Below are 21,048 nucleotides of genomic sequence, written 5' to 3' on the forward strand. Positions count from 1 at the left end.
AGAATGAAGTCTAAGCTCTTTAACTTGCTATTCATAACCTGGTTCATGCCTCCTTCACTTTCTTTGTCTATTATGCTCTTGTCTTGTTGAACCACTCCTGTTTTTGCATGTGTTATCTTTGCCTGAAAAAATTGTTTTCTGACCTCTCAGTTAAAAAGATCTTGTAACGTGATCCCTTACACACACACAAAATACACATATATGCCTTGTGGACATAATACACCTAATACACAAAATACACATATATCCCTGTGGACCTTTTGTCTTATTCACATTTGTTTCCCCACTGCTTGGCAAATGGTAATAACTAAATAATAGAAGTTTGTTAAATGACTGAATATTTTGTGAAGGATTTTGGTTCATAAAGGTTCTCATTTTTCAGAAATAGTTTTTTTGCCCTTCTATATAAATATATGTTTATTTTTTGGTAATAGCTTTATTGCAATACAATTCACATATCAGTTCAGTCATTTAAAGTGTATATTTTCATGGTCAAGTATATTTAGAGCTGTACAGCCATTACTGCAGTCAATTTTAGAACATTTTTATCATCCCAAAAGGAAATCCTATTCCCATTACCCATCATCTCCCAACCTGCCCATCCTCACCAGCCTTAGGCAAACGTTTCTCTTTTATATCTCTATCGATTTACCTATTCTAGACATTTCATATAAATGGAATATAAGATATTTGATTCTTTGTGACTGGTTTCTTTCACTTAGCATAAAACTTTTGAAGTTCATCATGCATCATGTATCAGTACTTTATTGCTTTTTATTGCCAAGTAATATTCTATTGTATGGATGTAACACATTTGATTTATCCATTCATAGACATTTGGATTGCTTCTACTTTTTGGCTATCATAATTAAAGCTGCATTTGAACATTTGTGTACAAGTTTTTGTTTGAGCACCTCTGTTCAATTCTTTTGGATCTATAAATAGTAGAATTGCTGGGTCATTGGTGACTCTCTGTTTAACCGTTTGAGGAACTAACAGTTTTCCAAAGTGACTGCACTATTTTATATCCCCACCAGCAGTGTATGGTGTGTTCCTCTTTCCTTATGCTCTCACTAAAACTCATCTATCTATTTTATTGTCTTTTTTATTATAGCTAGCTTAGTGGGTGTGATATGATAACTCATTGTGGTTTTTGATTTGCATTTCTTTAGTGGCTAATGATATTGAGCATCTTTTTATTTGCTTATTGGCCATTATGTGTATGTTCTTTGGAGAAATGTCTCTTTAGATCCTTTGCCCATTTTTAATTGGGTTATTTGTCTTTTTATTATTGAGTAATAAGAATTCTTACATATTCTGGATAAAGTCCTTTATCATATATGATATCTGATATCAGATATGTATGATTTGCAGTATTTTCTCTCATTCAATGGGCTGCCTCTTTCATTTTCTTTCTTTTTTTTTTTTTTTAAAGATTTTATTTATTTATTTGACAGAGAGAGAGAGCACAAGCAGGGGGAGTGGCAGGCAGAGGGAGAGGGAGAAGCAGGCTCCCCGCAGAGCAGGGAGCCCAACGTGGGGATCAACCCTAGGATCCTGGGATCATGACCCAAGCTGAAGGCAGACGCTTAACGGACTGGGCCACCCAGGCGCCCTGCCTCTTTCATTTTCTTGATAGTGACCTTGGAGGCACAAGTTTTTAATTTTGATGAAGTCCAGTGTACCTTTTTTTCTTTTGTTGTGTGTACTTCTGGTACCACATTTGAGAAACCATTGCCAAATCCAAGGTCATGAAAATTTATCTTATATTTTAAGAGTTTATAGTTTTAGCTTTTACATTTATGTCTTTGAGTAATTTTCCCCCCAGCTAGGGTTAACCCTGCTCTTGTGTTTGTAACCATAGCATTATAGAAACTACAGTTATAGCTTGCAGCCATGAGAACCCTATATGGGAAAAGTGGTGGTTTTTTTTTTTTAACCTGTGGTAAAATATACATAACATAAAATTTACCATTTTAACCATTTTTAAATGTATAATTTGGTGGCATTAAGTATGCTTACATTGCTTTGCAATCATTACCACCATTCATCTCCAGATCTCCAGAACTTTTTCCTCTCCCAAACTGAAACTCCATATGTATTGAACAACAGCTCTTTATTCCTTCCCTCATCATTAAGTATTATTATGCTAGCTTTTTTTTCTTAAGTTCTTTTTTTTTTTTTTTAAAGATTTTATTTATTTATTTGAGAGAGAGAGAATGAGAGACAGAGAGCATGAGAGGGAAGAGGGCAGAGGGAGAAGCAGACCCCCTGCTGAGCAGGGAGCCCGATGTGGGACTCGATCCCGGGACTCCAGGATCATGACCTGAGCCGAAGGCAGTCGCTTAACCAACTGAGCCACCCAGGCGCCCCATCTTAAGTTCTTTATTAGGTTAAGTTCCTTTTTATTTCTAGTTCGCTGAGAGATTTTTTTTTTAATCCTAAATGGATGTTGAATTCTGTTGAATGCATTTTCAGCATCTTTGAAATGATCATAATGTATTTTTTTAGTCTGTCAATATAGTGAATTACATTGATTTTCAATGTTGAATCAGTCTTGTATTTCTGGATGAATTTCACTTGACTGTGATACAGTACCCTTTTTATATAATTGCTGGATTTTATTTACTAATATTTTATTGAAAATTTTTACATACATGTTTATGAGAGATAATGGTCTGTAGTTATTTTATGAAATTTTTTATCTGGTTTTGGTATTAGGGCAATGCTGGCATTATGAAATGAGTTGGAAAGTGTTCTCCCATCATTTATGTGTTAGAAGAAATTGTGTAGAATTAGTATTATTTCCTTAAATATACTCCACTGAAACCATCTGGGCCTAGAATTTTCATTATTTGGAAGACATAAGTACAATTTAATTTTTTAATAAATATAGGACTATTCAAGTTGTTTATTTTTTTTCTTGAGATAGTTTTGATAGTTTGTATCTTTTAAGGAATTGGTCCACTTTGCCTTAATAGTTGGATTAATGGAATTAGTCATTTATAGATTTCTATTGTTATCATTTTACTGTCTGCAGGATCAGTAGTGATGTTCTATCTTTTATTTCTCATTTCCACCCAAATTGCTTTTGCTCCACCCTTCTTTCTTTCTTGCAGTAGTTTTGAAAAGACATCTGCTGTCTCCATTTTCTTTGTTTTCCATATGTAATATATCTTTTTTCCTCTGGTTGCTTTTAATATTTCCTCTTTATCATTGGTTTTAAGCAATTCAGTTATCATGTGCCTTGGTGGTTTTCTTCATCTTTCTTGTGCTGGTTCATTGATGATCTTGTATGTGTGGGTCTATAGTTTTAATCAAATTTTGGGGGGGAAAGTCTTGGCCATTATTTCTTATATTTAGTTTGTTTCTTGCCTCCCTCCCTCATTGGGGACTCAAAATATATATGTACATTTATCTGATTGAGATTGTCCCAAAGTTCAGTAATGCTGTGTCCATTTTTTTCTTTTTCTTTTTCTCTTTGTTTTTTTTTTATGTCTGTTGTTGTGCCTACTAGTTCACTAACCTGAATTACCCCCCTGAAATATCTAATCTCTTAGTCTATCCATTGCATTTTAAAAAATATAGACATTAGGGGCGCCTGGGTGGCTCATTTGGTTAAGCGACTGCCTTCGGCTCAGGTCATGATCCTGGAGTCCTGGGATCGAGTCCCGCATCGGGCTCCCTGCTCGGCAGGGGGTCTGCTTCTCCCTTTGACCCTCCTCCCTCTCATGCTCTCTGTCTCTCATTCTCTCTCTCTCAAATAAATAAATAAAATCTTTAAAAATATATATATATATGTATAGACATTAAATTAGTTTTCTTCCCTAGAAATTTTGATTTTAACCTTTTTATATTTTCTTTTCTACTTAGTGTTTTCAGTGTTTCCTTTATTTGAACAAATGGAATACATTTATAACAACTGTTTTAATGTCTTTATTCTATCTGTAATTTCTGGATCAGCTTCAATTTATTGATCTTATGGGCTGTCTTTTCCTGCTTCTTTGTGTGCCTGATACTTTTTTATTAAATTCCAGAAATTTTGAATTTTACCTTGTTGGCGGCTAAATAATTTTTATATTAATACTCCTAAAGTTTTTTCTGGGATGTGGTTAAGTTACTTGGAAATAGCTTGATTATTTGGGGGGGGGGTGTTGCATCTTGCCTTTAAATTTTCTTAGGTAGGACCAGAACAGTGTTCTGTCTAGTACTGGGATAAGATCCTTTTCAGTATTATACCTAATGCCTGGTGAATTATGAGAGCAGACACTATTCCTTCTATTCATTTTGGGTCTCGGGCCTCTCTCACCCACCCTCCCCTGCTTCATTTTGTTTTTCTCACATGCGTTCACTGATAACAGGGTATATGAAGGAGACCCTCATCAGAATTCAGGAGTTCTCTCCCTGTGGACTTCTTTTATCTCTAATCCTCTGCTCTGTGATAACCTAGCCTCTTTGGCTTCCCCATACTCCTACCTTTACCTCCTCATCTCAGGGAGCCTGTGGGTTCTGCCTGTGTTTCCCCTTCACTACTATAATCTGTGACCTTTTTCCAGGCAGCTGGTTGAGTATAATCAGCTCGTTGGTTTCCTTTCTCTCAGGGATCATTGTCCTTTTTTGTTGTGTTCTGAGAATTAATGTTTCATATACTTTGTCAGTTTCTTCAATTTTTTTTCTTTTTCAGACAGAAAGATATATCTTTTTTTTTCTTATCTTTTTTACCTATAGACCAGAAACAAAGGTCTCTATTTGGCAGGGTTTTTTTGTTTTGTTTTGTTTTTAAGATTTTATTTATTTATTTGTGAGAGAGAGAATGGGAGGGAGAGAGAGAGCATAAGCAGGGGGAGCGGCAGGCAGAGGAAGAAGCAGGCTCCCCGCTGAGCAGGGATCCTGATGTGGGACTTGATCCCAGGACCCTGGGGTCATGACCCAAGCCGAAGGCAGATGCTTAACTGCCTGAGCCACCCAGGCATCCCTATTTGGCAGTTTTTAAAAGTGTCTCATATTTAATGATTTATATCCAAGCCGCAGGGTGGAATGTATTCCAATATCCCATGTTAAATTGCATCAGAATTTCATGTACTTTTCAGAGAAATGCTTTATAGTTTTTTATGTAGTTTGTTTTTGTTTGTTTTGTTTTGGGTATTAAGAATGAACCTTCTGGTTTTGACCGAATAGAAAGACCAGTGCTATAAAGTGGAATGGGATATGATGCTAAAGTGGGAAAAATATGGTAGAGTGATTAAACTTAATCTGAAAATTAGCAGATGTCTGAGAACTCCACTATAAACTGGAGGTAAATTTAAAAAATAAGTTCAGAGGCCTGAGATAATAGTTTTTTTTCTAATGTCCAGGCTATAGATGGGTACTAGGAGGTAGGAGTGGAGTATGTGAGAATATGAGTTCTAGAGAATTCTAAGTTTTTTTAATAATGTAATCATCTGTCTGTCTTTGTTGGGGAGCCCCAAGACCATCCTTAGGCTTGATTCACTAGGATGACTAACTGGACTCAAAAGCCATTACACTCATGGTTATGATTTATTACAGTGAAAGGATACAGATCAATATCAGCAAAGGAAAAAGACCCATGGGGTGAAGTCAGAGAAGTTAGGCACAAGCTTCTAGGTGTTCTCTCACAATGGAGTCACATGGGAACATACTTAATTCTACCTGAAGCAATGTGACAGTATGTGTAAAGTGTTATTCACCAGGGAGAATCATCTGAATTTTGGTGTCCGGGGTTTTATTGGAGGTCAGTCATGTAGGCACACATCACCTCCATGTCTGACTTAGCTACTTAAATTCCAGCCATTTCCAGAGCAAAAACAGATGTTCTTAAATCACATTGTTACGGTAAGCTTTTCTGGTCAAACTGGTATAGCTTAGCCTAAGGCTTCAGGTATAAATACACTCTTATCAGGCACAATATTTAAAAGGCCAGAGATTATCCCTCAGAAGGGTGCCAATGGCCAGTCCTAAAGACTGGCCTTTCTTTAGAATGTGCAGGGTTTAAGCAAGCCAGGCCTTCTGAATTAAACCTTTTTGAACACTCTGTCTGCTTACTAACTGCTTTCTTTATTTGGATTTCACTAGTTTTTTTTCTTAATGTCCTTTGTGTATTTCAGGATTCCATCTAGGTTATCGTATTACATTTAGTTATCATGTCTCCTTAGGCTTCCCTGGGCTGTGACAGCATTTATTCTTAGCTTGTTTTTGATGGCCTTGACAGTTTTGAGTATACTGTCAGGTCTTTTGTGGAATGCTCCTTGATTTGAGTCTGGCTGATGTTTTTATTATGATTAGGCTAGGATATTATGGATTTTAGAGAGGAACACCACTGAGGTGAAATGCCATTTTCATCCCGGCTTGACAAGGATATATTATTAATTTTGAACCTTTAATGATCTGATTTAAAAATCCCTCAGCCCCTCATGAGTACTTAACTAGATTTTAGGTGGATGCACTGCTCACATGCAGAATTTGTTTTTTGTGTTTTTTTTTTTTTTTTAAATCCATGTTTAACTGTCTTACTACTTTGCTTTTTTCAGTGAAGTGTCAGGATGTCTAATGTGCACAACTTTAGATTTCCCTAGCGATAGCAAAGAAAGGAAGCCAGGAAGGAAAATAGTCTTATTTGCTTAAGTCACAGATTAGGGAAGCTAAAATGGGTCTCTTTTATCAGATGGGAACCTGGAGTAAAACTCAAGTCCCTCAGTATGATTCTGCTATTATCCTCATATGCATCTCTTCTTTCGTGTTATTCAATTATTAATGCATTTGTTTGATGTCTGCCTCTTCTTCCAGACAGTAAGCTCAATGATGTAGAGACCATGTCAGCCTTGTGCATTCTTCATACCTCATTCTGTATACCTACCTATATTCCTAGAACCTGGCCAGACATTCCAAACATAGCAACCTTGCAGTAAAATGAATATATCAGAGTGAATGAGTGAATAAATGAATAAATAAATGGATATTTGATATTAAAACCTCTACCAACTATACCTATGGGAGTCTGGCTCTCTTGTTGATACCCGTAACACATGAGCCCCCATACCTATCAGAAGTTATAAAAGATACACAGATTCTACCCTAGGTTAGTCAAGTTTTGCTCAACAGTCTACCACGTAGGCTTGCTTAGTTCCTGAGACTTGCTTGACCTGTCTCACTGAACTTACTACATGCCTAAAATATATGTCTCATTTCTCTAGGCAGCTTATTCCCCAGAATTGTCTTGTGGTATCTTTCAGACCTGGTTCCCAAGTTGGTTTTGTCCCACTAACATTCATACCCTCAGTTGTTACATGTAGCACATTCAGCATCCAAGACAAGCTTTAACTATAAGGTAACATCCTTTGTTGTTTTTGTAAATATTGACCATTAGGACTGTGCTGTAAGAATTATTTTTGATATGCCCTTTCCTCTGTCAGGGCTTTCTCCCCATACCTATTGCCTCAAGCCAAAACATCAATAGTAATCTTCTTTCCCCAGCATCTTGACTCTCTGGCCAGTACTGGTTTTTCTTCCATGTGGGAACTTCCTTTCTGGTCTATATCTCAAAACACAGAGTTGAAGCTCCTTAGGAAATTTGCTTATATAAGTTGGATCAGTTTTCTGACATAGAGGGGACCTCCTCCCTTTGCTTCCTATTTCACAAAAATTTGGAGCATCTCTTTGGACAATCTTGGCAGGGGAGGGTTTTTCTTTCCATTATGCAAAAACTTTTATTGTCAGCCAACCATCAAAGGAGATCAGAGGAAATGGTTTGAATTTATGATCCAGCTATTTGGACAGATCTGGGCTAGAAAATGTCATGCAAGGCATATGTATAGCCTTTGTACACTTTTACATGTTAGCAACATTTTTTCATTAGGTCTGACCATACATGCTGGTTTATTCCTAATTCTCTCCTATTTTTCCCATCTCACCTCCTACCAGCCCATCCCCCTGCTATTTCTCCTTCTTTTGCCACTTTATTTTTAAAATAATATAAGAGAAATATGTGTCTGCCTATTAATTTATTCCTTTACTAGACATTGAGCATCTGTAATATATACAAGGCACTATCTTAAGAAGGTCCTGGTGATACATGCCTATATAACAAAAGAGTCCTTCTGTTTGTTTACTTGTAAATTCCCTCAGAAGAATAATCAGGACAAAACTCATTTTAAAATTTTTACTATTTAAAGCATTTTCTTTTCTGGACATTTTATATTTCTTTAGTATTGGGACATTTTGTTACCTATTACCTGTGGTTAATTTAAAATTCACTTGAGAAACTTGTAGAACATATGCTTCTTCAGCACCTTGCTTTGGGGGGCCAGTCTGTAAAAAGTCCCTTTCTCTTTGTTCTGTTCTTATATTTTTCATTACCTTTATCCATATTCCTTTGTCTTTTCCCAGTTCTGCTATGCCAGAGAAGGAATGGCAGGGATTTTCTAAGCAATTTCCTTAAATATTCAAAGCCTTTTCTTCTCTTCATAGTTAAATTATTTAAGGAATTTGGTAAATTAGAAAAAATATAAAGTATTTTAATGAAATAGGAAGAATTTTCTAGGTGAGACTTTATATCATTTTCATGATGAGTTTTTACTTTTTTTCTTTTTATTGCTGCTGTTTTTTTTTTCTTGTTTAAAGTTACCATTTTTTCTTTTTTTTTTTTTTAGATTATTTATTTGACAGAGAGAGACAGCGAGAGAGGGAACACAAGCAGGGGGAGTGGAGGAGGGAGAAGCAGTCTTCCCGCCGAGCAGGGAGTCCAATGCGGGGCTTGATCCCAGGACCCCAGGATCATGACCTGAGCTGAAGGCAGACGCTTAACGACTGAGCCACCCAGGCGCCCCAAAATTTCCATTTTTTCTGAGATTTTTCCTGGACTTGCTTATCTGGCAAAAGTAGGTTGTGTTTTAAAAGCTCATTTTGGAAATGAGTGACTATTTTTTTTTTTTTTTAAGATTTATTTATTTTAGAAACAGAGCAAGTGAGAGAACTTGCTTACTGTGAGGAGGTGCAGAGGGAGAGGAGAGAGAGAGAATTCCAAGCAGACTCCCTGCCAACTGTGGAGTCCCTGGGGGTGGGAATCAATCCCACGACCCTGAGATCACAACCGGAGCCGAAATTACAAGCCAGACGCTTAACCGACTAAGCCACCCAGGCACCCCTAACTAATTTTAAGTTGAATTAAATTACAGAGTTTTGTTATCTAAGGCAGGCTTATTTAAATAATAATATATAATAATATTTATAAGATTCATACATACCCAGTTCTCTGAGAACAGATTATAGTAAACTTATTAAAGTATGATTGTAAGGTAATGATATTTTAGAAATTGAACTCAGGTTTTAATGTAACCATTCAACTGATTATGAAATTTATACAGTTTGAAATTTGGTTAAAACATTTGCCTTTAAGTTGATCATATTTTCCATGATATTTGCAACTTTGGGAGATATCTGTAATTTTTTTATTTGAATAGTTTATTTCTTCTTTACCATAATTTTTTTTTCCTTATTAACTAGGAGTTATAGGAGCATCTGGCTCCCATAGCCTTTATATGTTTCAGTGAGATCCTTAATGTGATTTACTAAAGAACAACAAAATCACCCAGATTAGTGGCAGTTTGCAGTTAGTGGCAAAGTTTTGGTGTGCAGTTTCTTTTATTCTTTCTCATCTACTTTTTTAAGCTCTCTGTACTCTTACCTCTGAAATTGTTAGATATTTTCAACCAAGCTTGCTTATGCAAAATGGAAGTGAAACAGGAAGAGGGGGAAAAACTGAGTGGAGAGAGACAAGAGAAGGAAAACATACTTAGAATACTTAGCCCCTCTTACCACCCGGTGCAGAGCACTTCTCTATATTTGTACTTCCCTCACAGTTCACCTACTTTACTTTTCAGAGTCCTCACTTAGTTGTCTTTTTTGTTGTTGTATTTTTTCTGAAGTTTTTATTTTTAATGGATTGGGTGGAGAGAAAGAGGCTGTAGATGGTTTATGGCACTATAGTACAACTGAAACTTTGACTTGTTTTTTTTTAAAAAACCTCCATTGACTGTGTTTTGAAAGCATGGGGGAGAATATTTTTTGTCTTTTCACTATATAAAGCTAATGGCTTTCACTTATTTTCACTTAGATCTAAGAGCACATTTTGGGGCGCCTGGGTGGCTCAGTTGGTTAAGTGACTGCCTTCGGCTCAGGTCATGATCCTGGAGTCCTGGGATCGAGTCCCGCATCGGGCTCCCTGCTCGGCGGGGAGTCTGCTTCTCCCTCTGACCCTCCCCCCTCTCATGCGCTCTCTCTCTCTCATTCTCTCTCTCACAAATAAATAAATAAAATCTTAAAAAAAAAATAAATAAAAAACTGTGATAGAGGGCGCCTGGGTGGCTCAGTTGGTTAAGCGACTGCCTTCGGCTCAGGTCATGATCCTGGAGTCCCGGGATCGAGTCCCGCATCGGGCTCCCTCCTCAACGGAGAGTCTGCTTCTCCCTCTGACCCTCCCCCCTCTCATGTGCTCCTCTCTCTCTCTCATTCTCTCTCTCAAGTAAATAAAAAAAAAAAATCTTAAGAGCACATTTTGAATACTTACTGCTTCCTAATTTTGCTTTATCTCCATTAAAGAAGCATCTGGAAATGTATTGATCTTTCTTTTGGATCTTGGAGGTTGGGTTTTCTCAACTTACTTCTTTCTGCATTATTTAGTATCTTCAGTAATTTGAGATGTTTATGATTTCTAAACAGAATAAATGTATTTTAAATATTTGAGTTGGTTAAAAGTTAACATGTGACCCTGCAGAAAATTTTGAACAGGCGCCAACCCACTTGCTACTCCTGGCTCCTTGTCCTCCTGCTGGGACTTGTTAGCATGAAAGAACAAAATGAAAAGTACTCTTTGTCACAATATTTTCTATAAAAATAACACTTTCAAAAGAATTTTTTGTACCTGGCAGTATAAAACTTGGCATGTAACAAACGTGAGCATCTTGACTCACAAATGTAAAGACACTGTCAGTCCCCCTGGAGCTACTGAATTCCTCTCTCATAGTATATCTCTTAATATCTGCATTTCTGTTCATTACTTTTACTTTGTCCTTGTGGAACTACTTCGTAAGTTGTTGTTTTGTTTTTGTTTGTTTTTTAAATCTGATCATCAAGTCTTTTGGCCTCCATGGGTATGCATTTTGAGGGGTTCTTTTGTTTTGGTGTTGGTTTGTATATTGCTGGATGGATGCTTGTCCAGAAACTACTATAAGAAGTTTGTGGAGGGCATTTCCCTTGGGAAATTTACCTCGCTGCTCCGTCTATACTTGTTTGACAGCTGTTCCTTTACTTCTAACTTTATTATTAATTCAAAAAGTTATAAAGCCATATGTGAGCAGCTGTTCACTGTTTTCATTAGGACCAAGTAAGAAAGAAAGGACCCAGCTATTATCAGGAGTGATTTAAGTTAGATTTTAGGAATAATTTTCTGGCAGTTATGATATAGTGTAACTTATTAAAAAGAGAGTTACAGATTTTTTTTTATTTTTTTAAAGAGCATAAAATAGTATTTGTTGAAAGATGAGAGGAGTTGAAAGATGAAATACTGTCTGAAGGTGGGATAGTGAACCAGCTAGTTTTTGAATTCCTGCTCTAGTTTTAGGATTTTATGATTTCATGCTGGTAGTTATTCTTCTCTGACAGACTAACTTTTCCCATGACTTTCTGTGCTTTAAGATTCTTCCATGCAATAGTAAGCTCTTTAAGCTGATTTATATTCATTTTTGAATTGGTATCTTAGCTGTAGATTTATTCATCATTTATTTGGCATTTAGGTGCTAAATTAAAATGCAAAACTTATTTACCTTTAGTTTAAGATATGTAATGATCAGACACAAAGGACAAGAATAGAAAAGTTACAGTAGTTCAGGATTGCTCATGAAACTACAAATGCAATTGCCTGATGGGCTTTTATCTTTTGTCACTAAGCCTTCAAAATATAACTGTTCATTGTAATCATCTTACAGACATTTAAATAAACTAATACCTAGTATTTATTAAATAGTTACTGTGTGCCAGGCAAAGTGCAATTAATATAAACTATACTGTTTAATTCTCATAATGAAACTGGGGGCTTAGGATTTATCATCCCCATATTCTAGATGAGAAAGTTTAGAGAGATCAAGTAAATTACCCAAAGTCATACAGTAACTGGAAGATCTATAATATGAAAAAATATATGAAGTTAAAAGAAGCAGAATATAAAATCGTGAATACATTATGATCTCAGTGAAAACACACACACACACATTTGAAAGACTAGAGGGTACCATTAACAATGACTACTTTTAGGTGTTGGGAGAACAGATAATTCTTATTATATTGTCCTTCCTAATTTCTTATAGGCTGTACCTATTATAAGGATAGCTGATATATAATCATATGAGGTGGGAATTGCCAATTTTTTTTTCGGGAGTTACCCCTGATTGCTCTCATTCCCTCACATTCTATTCAATAAGTCCTACTGGTTCTGCCTCCAGAATATATTCTCATGCCCAAATTGGCCCTCCTTGCCATCTCACTGCTGTAATCCTGCTCCAAGCCACCATCTTAACTGCATCTTCCATATCCAGTCTTGCCTACCCACCCCCCCACTAAGTTCATTCCCCATGCAGTAATTAGAGTGATTTTATTTTTAATCTCTTATTTACTGTATTTTAATCCTGAGAGCAAGGATTTTGTAGACCATTACCTGGTATGGGACTGAGTATGGAGTAGGCACTTAGTGGTTTTTTGAATGGATGACGGTGGCATGGAAAGGTGGTCAGCTTCATTGCTTCCAGCTCACCTTGCGGCCATTTGGCAAGGGACCATAGGAAACTGCTTTAGACTTAGTTGTAGCTAGCTCTCTGTGTGATTGACCACAGTAGTGGTTTTTTGGATGCATTTCTTTTATTGCTTTTCTTTTTCACTCATTTGCTATCATTTTCACATTCTAACACCTTGACTTAAGTCTTACATATATGCACAATTTCCAAATGTCGGTCCTCACCATCTCACATATTTGAGAACTGTAGAGCTGTTTTGTATTTTTTTCAGTAGATTTTGTATTACTTTGTTTGAGACGGCTATTTTATGTCTTTAGACAAAGACTTTCTTATTTCTTTTTCTGGAGTACAAAATTTTGAGGACATTTCCTCACTCATCTTTGTGCCCCTACAGTTACTAACACAAGTCCAGCACATAGAAGACATTTCTTGGTTTATTGAATTTATTTCACTCGTAAATTCCAATCACAGTATAATAATTGGAAACTATTCCTTAATTTCCAAACATGTTCCTTTTAATGTAACTTCCAGTTACTTAGTTGTCCAAGTCTGAATCGTGGCTGTTGCCCTTGATTCCATGTTCTTTTTTTACCACCCCTTCTTCAGATCTAATTAATTTTTAAAACTCATTGATTTGCCTTATTTAATATAGTTTACTATGGTTTAATAAGCTTTAATTTTTTTCATCTGTATAGCCCCACTGCTACTTTAGTGCAGATAATCACCATCTCTTATCTGAATTACTGTAGAAGCCCCCTCCAAGTTCTAATCCCTACTCTGTCTTGTAGCCACAGTTGTCTTCTAGAAATCTGATTATGTCATTTCCATGATTAACTTGTTCTCCATATCTCTCAAGATAAAGTCTAAACTTCTTGATGCCTTATGAGTCTTCAAGGTCTGATAGCTTCCTCTGTTGCTAACCTTCTTTGTTTCTACTCCTTTCTATCCTTTCCTGGCTCCCTAAATTCTAGCCATACTGAATTACTTTTAGTTCTCCTAATTTATGATGCTTTTTTTCCTCTTTCTCCTCCCATGGCACCTACTGTTACTTTCAGCTGGCTAGTTTCATTTGATCCCACCTCATATATCACCTCTGAAAAGTTTTTTTTGACCATACATATAAATTCTGTGACTATAGCATGTACCATGCTATATAGTAATTGCCTAATTATGGAAATATATCCCTTTAAGGAAGTATTCCTGTATCAGGTCAGAAGCTCAGTATGGACAAGAACTATTTTGTCCCCAGCAACCAGCATATTATGAAATAGACATTTAGTCAGTATTTATTAGATTAATTGATATTTCTGCAGATGATGTTGCCTCATGTTTCCCTGAGAAGCTAGAGACCTTCTGGTGTAACTCCCTCAACTCCCTGCGTTTCCACCAGTCTTAAACTTTTTATCTTTATCCTTTTATTTTTAAAGATTTTATTTATTTATTTGACGGAGAGAGAGTGAGCATGAGCAGGGGGGAGGGGCAGAGGGAGAAGCAGACCCCCCGCTGAGCAGGGAGCCCGATGTGGGGCTCAATCCCAGGACCCTGAGATCACGGCCTGAGCTGAAGGCAGACGCTTAACCGACTGAGCCCCCCCAGGCGCCCCTATCTTTATCCTTTTACACTCCTTTCCTACTACTCTTTGACAAGATAAATACTTAACTAAAATATAAAGTGGGAGATATAAATACAGTAAGAATAGAGGACTATTAACTATCTTTCAAAAAGTTTAGTGGTGAAAAAGAAGGCGATAGAACATTAGAAACAGTATCGAAGGAAGGTTGTTTTGAAGGATAGGGAGAAACAGGGAATGTTTGTAGGCTGAGGAAAGAATATAGGGAAAAATACAATCAAGCAGTAATAGAGAAAGTACAACCGATGAAGCAAGAGCTCTCTCTCGGCAGAGAGGTAGGGGACAGGATTGTTTCAGTCTTCTTCTGCTTCAGCCTTCAGGGCAGTGGAACAACTCCTCAGCAAGACTATTAGGTCCATACAGTAGCATCAGTGTTTTGGCCTCTTCCATGCTAGTGAGCACTCAGTTTTCCGATAAAAGCATTCTAATTTTTCTTGGCGGACAAGCCCTCTCCAACTCCGGGTCCAGCTGACTCTGTTTGCTAGTACTCCCTGATCCTTGTTAACTACAGAGATCATCTTTTATCACATGGATTTCTTTGTGTTTATATTAGTGATTTCCATGGGTGGTTCATGGAGGTACTTAGTATCTGATATTAAGTTCTTTTAAAAAACTCTTTTTTCAAGACTCTTTAAAAGACTGATTAAAAACCAAACATACACAAATGTATTGAAAACCAAATTTTATCGTGATGAAGATTTGCCAGATTGATTTAGTTTCATACAAACCTGAGAAAAAATACTCCCTAGGCATTTATAGGCATATAATTGAATCTTTTATAAAATGTCATTGATTAAGAAAGATATAGTTCTACATTAACCTTTAAGAAAATTTTATCTGTATATGTGTACTTATTTAAATTAGCTTAAATAAGTATTCTGCTATAATGCTACATTACTTAAAGTAAAACTCAGGGTGCCTGGGTGGCTCAGTTGGTGAAGCCTCTGACTCTTGATTTCGGGTCAGGTCATGATCTCAGGGTTGTGAGATCGAGCCCCGAGTTGGGTTCACACACTGGGTGTGGAGCCTGTTTAAGATTCTCGCTCTCTTCCCGTCTCTGTCTCTCTCTCCCTCCCTCTCTCTTAAAAAAAAAAGTGAAACTCAGATGTGCTCCAAGACATGGAAAGTCCACTCCTAGTGGAGCACGTTGACAGTGTGCTCTTCTCATTGTATAGGTATAATAATTGCATAGTAACAACTGAATGAGCACCATGCAGGATCATAACGGTAACACACTATCATTTTAATTTTCACAAGTTTAAGGAGTGCTTCTCTGACTTTTACATTTCTGGTAGTTATTATAAATATAGCTCTGATACATTATATATAACATATATATACTGTCTGTATGTGCTCATAAATGTGTGTTTGTGTTGTGTGTGTATGTATATTCCACTGCTAAAAGGCATAAAAACAAAAACTGGTATATTTAAAGCATTCAGTTCAGTAACCCTGTTGTTAAATCTACTGACCACTGCTTCTGTAATACTCTCTACTTTTTGATCTATTTAGTTTTCTTTTTTTTTAAAGATTTTATTTATTTATTTGACAGAGACAGAGACAGAGACAGCGAGAGAGGGAACACAAGCAGGGGGAGAGGGAGAAGCAGGCCTCCTGCTGAGCAGGGAGCCCGAGCAGGGAGCCCTGATGCCGGACTTGATCCCAGCACCCCGGGATCATGACCTGAGCAGAAGGCAGACGCTTAACGACTGAGCCACCCAGGCGCCCCTCTATTTAGTTTTTTTTTTTTTTTTTAAAGATTTTATTTATTTATTTGACAGAGAGAGACACAGAGAGAGAGGGAACACAAGCAGGGGGGGTGGGAGAGGGAGAAGCAGGCTCCCCGCAGAGCAGGGAGCCCGATGCGGGACTCGATCCCAGGACCCTGGGATCATGACCTGAGCTGAAGGCAGTCGCTTAACCAACTGAGCCACCCAGGCGCCCTGTTTAGTTTTTGATAGTTGTTGACTACCCTCCTTAACACTCTCTTCCCAGAATGTTTATTTCTATGAGAGTATGCTGCAGTATTTAGAAGTCTTAATATCTGCATCCTACTTTATTTTTTTTAAAGATTTTATTTATTTGAGAGAGAGAGAGAGAATGAGCAGTGGGGTGGAACAGAGGGAAAGGGAGTAGCAGACTCCCCGCTGAGCAGGGAGCCCAATGCAGGGCTTGATCCCAGGACCCGGGGATCATGACTTGAGTGGAAGGTAGACGCTTAACTAACTGAGCCACCCAGGCGTCCCCCTCCTACTTTAAAAAGATTCAGTGGCAAATTTAAAAATTGATAAAGTATGTGTGTTTGTGTCTGTACTGTTGGTGTGTGTGTAGAGAGAAAGTGAGAGCATGCATTAAAGCATGTGTGGCAAATATTAAAAATTGGTGAATTTTGGCAAAATGTATATATACACTTACTGTATTGATTTTTCAACTTTTGTGTATGTTGAAAATTTTCAAAATTTTATTTAAAAAGAAAAAGGAAAAGAAAAATGAGAGACACAAGAAAGCAGAAGCAGGAACTACCCCTCAGGGGCGTGACAACTCGGCTGCACTTTTAGGCAGGCTTGGTTTTAAAAGTAACAGTCACCTTCTGTGGTAAACAGTCACTTTGATCCTATATTTTTAGGGCCGTAAGCTTATGTGCATTGATCTCAAGCTTAATTTTAGTTTTATTAATTGGTGAAATCAGAAATCAGGAAAAGAAAAAGGCAAAATAAAACCCAAGGCTGATGATACTGTAGGGAAACTTATACACGTATCACTCATGCTACTAAAATAGATAAGGCGGTTGGGATAGCAAACTGACATTATGCATCAAGAGACCTAAAAATGTTCATGCCTTTTAATCCAGTAATCTTACTTTTTAGAAATAAATCCCAAGAAAACAATTTAGAAAAGAATAATTAAATCTGATTTCAGGATTATGGTTCATAATATAGCATTCTTCTGGTTCCGTTGACAAAAAACAAAAACAACAAAGTCCCCCTCTCTAAAACCATGCGAGTTCTTAAAAAAAAAAAATAACCTTTTCCTGATATTAACAAACAAAACCTTTCTCTTTTTTGGCTTTGTGAATTGTTTGTTTTTCTGAACTTTTTCTTCCTCTTTTTTTCCCCTTTTGCCTCTTGAATGTAGGTGGTGCCCAGCAATCTGCCTTTCACCTACATCTCTCCTCTCCTAGTGGCAATTTTAATTGATGTCATAGTTTTTATTATTTGTATGTAGAGCTCTCTGAAATTGAAATTCCAGTCCTGTACTCTTTCCAGAGCTCCATTTGTGATGCTTACATTCCAACTACTCCCTTTTTGTCTCTTGAATATCCTGTCCTGTGTTTCAACTCTTTATATCCAGAAATAAAAATCTATCATATATTTTCCCTCTTAAAATTTATTTTTCTTTTCATGTTCTATCAACTCATCTTGAAATCTTCAGCTTTAAATTCTCCCTCTTTCTTACTCTAACCTCAAAACCCTCGTACTGTGGACCTGTAGTATCACTCTGGTGTGTCTTCATCCTCTGCATGTGGTTACCCTAGTTTGAGTTCGTTTTTTTAATTTTAAAAATGTTTGTGATAGGTCCTTAATTGATCTCCCTGCATTCTTTCTCCTCTCTAAATGAATCTTGTCAGAGAAGTCTTCCTAAAGCACAGATCAGACCATATCACTTTCCAGATTAAAAATCTTCAAAGACTTTTTATGAAGAGAGAGGTTCTTGAACTCCATCATCTAGTCTTCAGGGTCCCCCACTATATAGTTTCAACTTAGTTTCCTTTTTAAATTTTTCTCCCTCATATCTTTTTTCTCTTATTCCTTCATACTTTCCTCTGAGCCTTTGTAATTTTTTGGCCTCTACCTGACCATTCCCCTGTTTTCACATTTCCAGATCTCATCTGTTCTTTAGAAGTTGACTTTCAGATTTGCATTCCAGCTGGAAGTAATCTTTTCTTCCTGGGAACTCCCAAAAGCTTTTTCTGTGTCTTTGTTACTGTGCTTAGCATCCTTTCCATTGTACTGTGATTATTTATGTACACATTACTGGTGGTTGTTAAGTTCTTTAAAGTTTGTATTCATGTCTTATGTTTCTATTTCCTGTGTATATTGTCTGATATGTAGTTCTTAATGGATATTTACTAAGTGAACACCATGTAAAGAGTTGTCTTATTTTGGTGGGTTTCTTTGTTGAGAAAAAGGAACAAAATTTTGAGGATACTTCATGAATATATCAAAGACAGAAAAAATCGTATGTTCCCTAAGAACCTACAGAAATATTTTTGGAAGTAATACATAATGCAAATAAATTTGCTAAAAAGATATATGTAGATGAGACCTTGCATCACTAATTCAAACCATTTTCAGACAGATGAAACTTAATTTTTCAAGCCATCTAGAAAAGAAGATAAACTTAACAGTTTGTTCAGTCATTTAAACAGTTATTTATACAAGCAGAAACTTTTTTTCTTTAGTATTTCTGTAATATATAGCTCACATTTCATGTACTCTAATTTACTTCTAGAACTTTTTAAGGATCTTCTAGATTTTTAAATGGTTCTATTCCCCCTCTTGCACTTTTTATTGATTCTTTTTTTTCCCCCTCTGTTTCTCCTGGCAAAACTTAAATTTAGGTAATGCTCTGTTTTATAGGTATCCTGGTCAGATATAGGAGGACTGGAAAATATCAAACTGAAATTGAAACAGGCTGTAGAATGGCCCTTGAAACATCCAGAGTCTTTCATTCGAATGGGTATTCAACCACCTAAAGGAGTTCTTCTGTATGGACCACCTGGATGCTCTAAAACAATGATTGCAAAGGCTTTGGCCAATGAGAGTGGCCTGAATTTCCTAGCTATAAAGGTAAGGTGTTAAATTTTTTAATTGCTACTTTGTCTTCCAGCGCCACTAACACCCATCCTCTGATTCTTACCCTTAGAAAAACATGAAAAGGCATCTTAAGGAGTGGCTGAGCTTTAAATAAACTAGTGCTTGTAATCAGCAAAAATGGTGGACTACTTTATTTAGTTTTGTGATTCTCAATATTTCTTATGTCCGTGTATAATAGAAACCAGTCTTGTTTAGTTTCTGTATTTTTTAATTGTGCTAATAACCTCTTTTGCTTAACTAAGACTTAATTTAAATATGACATGAATTTAATATTTATATAGAGAGAGTTTTCAAAGAAATCTGATAATTTATATGGTAAAACTAAATTCCTTAAAACACTTTTCTAGTCAGGCAATATCTGTACAAGGTTTATATTCCGAAACACACACATACATTATTTGTTCATTGCCCTACCCTATTACTTGGGGTAGATAATCTTATCTGACATGTAAGTAAGTCTTACTTGACTTGACTTTAGGGCGAGATATTTTTTTTTTAAGGTTTATTTATTTATTTTAGAGAGAGAGCATGTGAGCAGGGGGAGGGGCAGAGGGAGAGGGAGAGAGAATCCTCAAGCAAACTCCCCGTGAGTGTGGAGCCTGACATGGGGCTCTATCCCAGGACCCTGAGATCATGACCTGAGCTAAAATCAAGAGTCGGACGCTTGACCGTTGACTGAGCCACCCAGGCCCCCCAGGACAAGATATTAATTTTTTAATTAATTTTTATGTAATATGATCATTTATCCAGTTACTAAATATACATATATAGAACCTTAAATCCATTAGTGGAATGGACTTTATCACAAAAATATGTACTTCAGTCTGTTAAATATCAAATTCATTTCAGGAAAAGCACATGATAAAAGGCTCTGTTTTGATAGTACCAGGGAATTTTTTTCATAACAAAATATGTTTTCTATCTTAGAACACTGAAATCCTTGGCAGTTTGAAAGCATAAAATTTATTTCAGAGTAGAGTCAAGTTTTTACTTAAAATTTTTTTGGAATAATGTTTAGATATGTTTAGGCTATTTGCTTTTTAAGAATCAGTATCTTCACAATCACTAGTGATTGCATATTTGTGATTATCTTGTGGAAGATATTAGATACTGAAAATAGGGGAGGGGACCATTTTCACTATGATCACTTACACTGAATCACCACCACAGTTTTAAAGTTTGGAGCTTTAAACATTGGAGTAATGAGTGATTTTGAAATTTCAGAGACATTTTGATTTCTCTTTGGTGCCTTTTCTCTTATGTCATGGTAATGGACATAACTGTTTTACTGGCACTTCCTACTCTTTTTACTGTCATCTCCATTTTTCTGTGCCTACCTTGTTGTGTTTTCCACAATTGTATATTCATAATCCTTGAATTTTTTCTGTTTCCTGGATATCTGAAACTTACTTGATGAGGTCTGCGCTCAGAGTTATTTATACTGGAATCTCAAAGAGGAGCACATGTATTTTCCTACAAACTAGTATCTCATTCTTATGTGATCTAAGATAACTGTTCCAGATGTTACCAGGACTGCTTTCTGGCCTATTTTAGGATTACTTAGAAATACATTTATTACTGTTTTTGAGTATGAAACATTTCAGAACTTTAGGCAGTTTTACTTTTTTCACTGTGAGAAAATGTACAAAGATTCTTTGAAAGGTTTATCTTGCACACTGTTCATGTAAAATAGCCACGCGTGTGTTAACTTATTTGAGCTTTTTCACTAAACTCATGTTCA

At 36.5% G+C, this 21,048-nt stretch overlaps 1 protein-coding gene across 4 annotated transcripts in view; it reads left to right on the top strand.

Moving 5' to 3' along the window:
• The window catches only part of AFG2A (AFG2 AAA ATPase homolog A), a 343,557-nt gene that overhangs the window by 49,379 nt on the left and 273,130 nt on the right, over nucleotides 1–21,048 (top strand). For all 4 annotated transcript variants that reach the window (XM_054508768.2, XM_045880489.3, XM_045880488.3 and 1 more), the window contains exon 11: nucleotides 19,071–19,280. In XM_054508768.2, the coding sequence (XP_054364743.1) occupies nucleotides 19,071–19,280 (210 nt within the window). The remainder of the gene's footprint in view (nucleotides 1–19,070; nucleotides 19,281–21,048) is intronic.

Source organism: Mirounga angustirostris, unplaced genomic scaffold (assembly GCF_029215605.1).
Source record: "Mirounga angustirostris isolate CCGP_5_RB_7025 unplaced genomic scaffold, mMirAng1.0.hap1 SCAF_2, whole genome shotgun sequence".
Lineage (NCBI taxonomy): Eukaryota > Metazoa > Chordata > Mammalia > Carnivora > Phocidae > Mirounga > Mirounga angustirostris.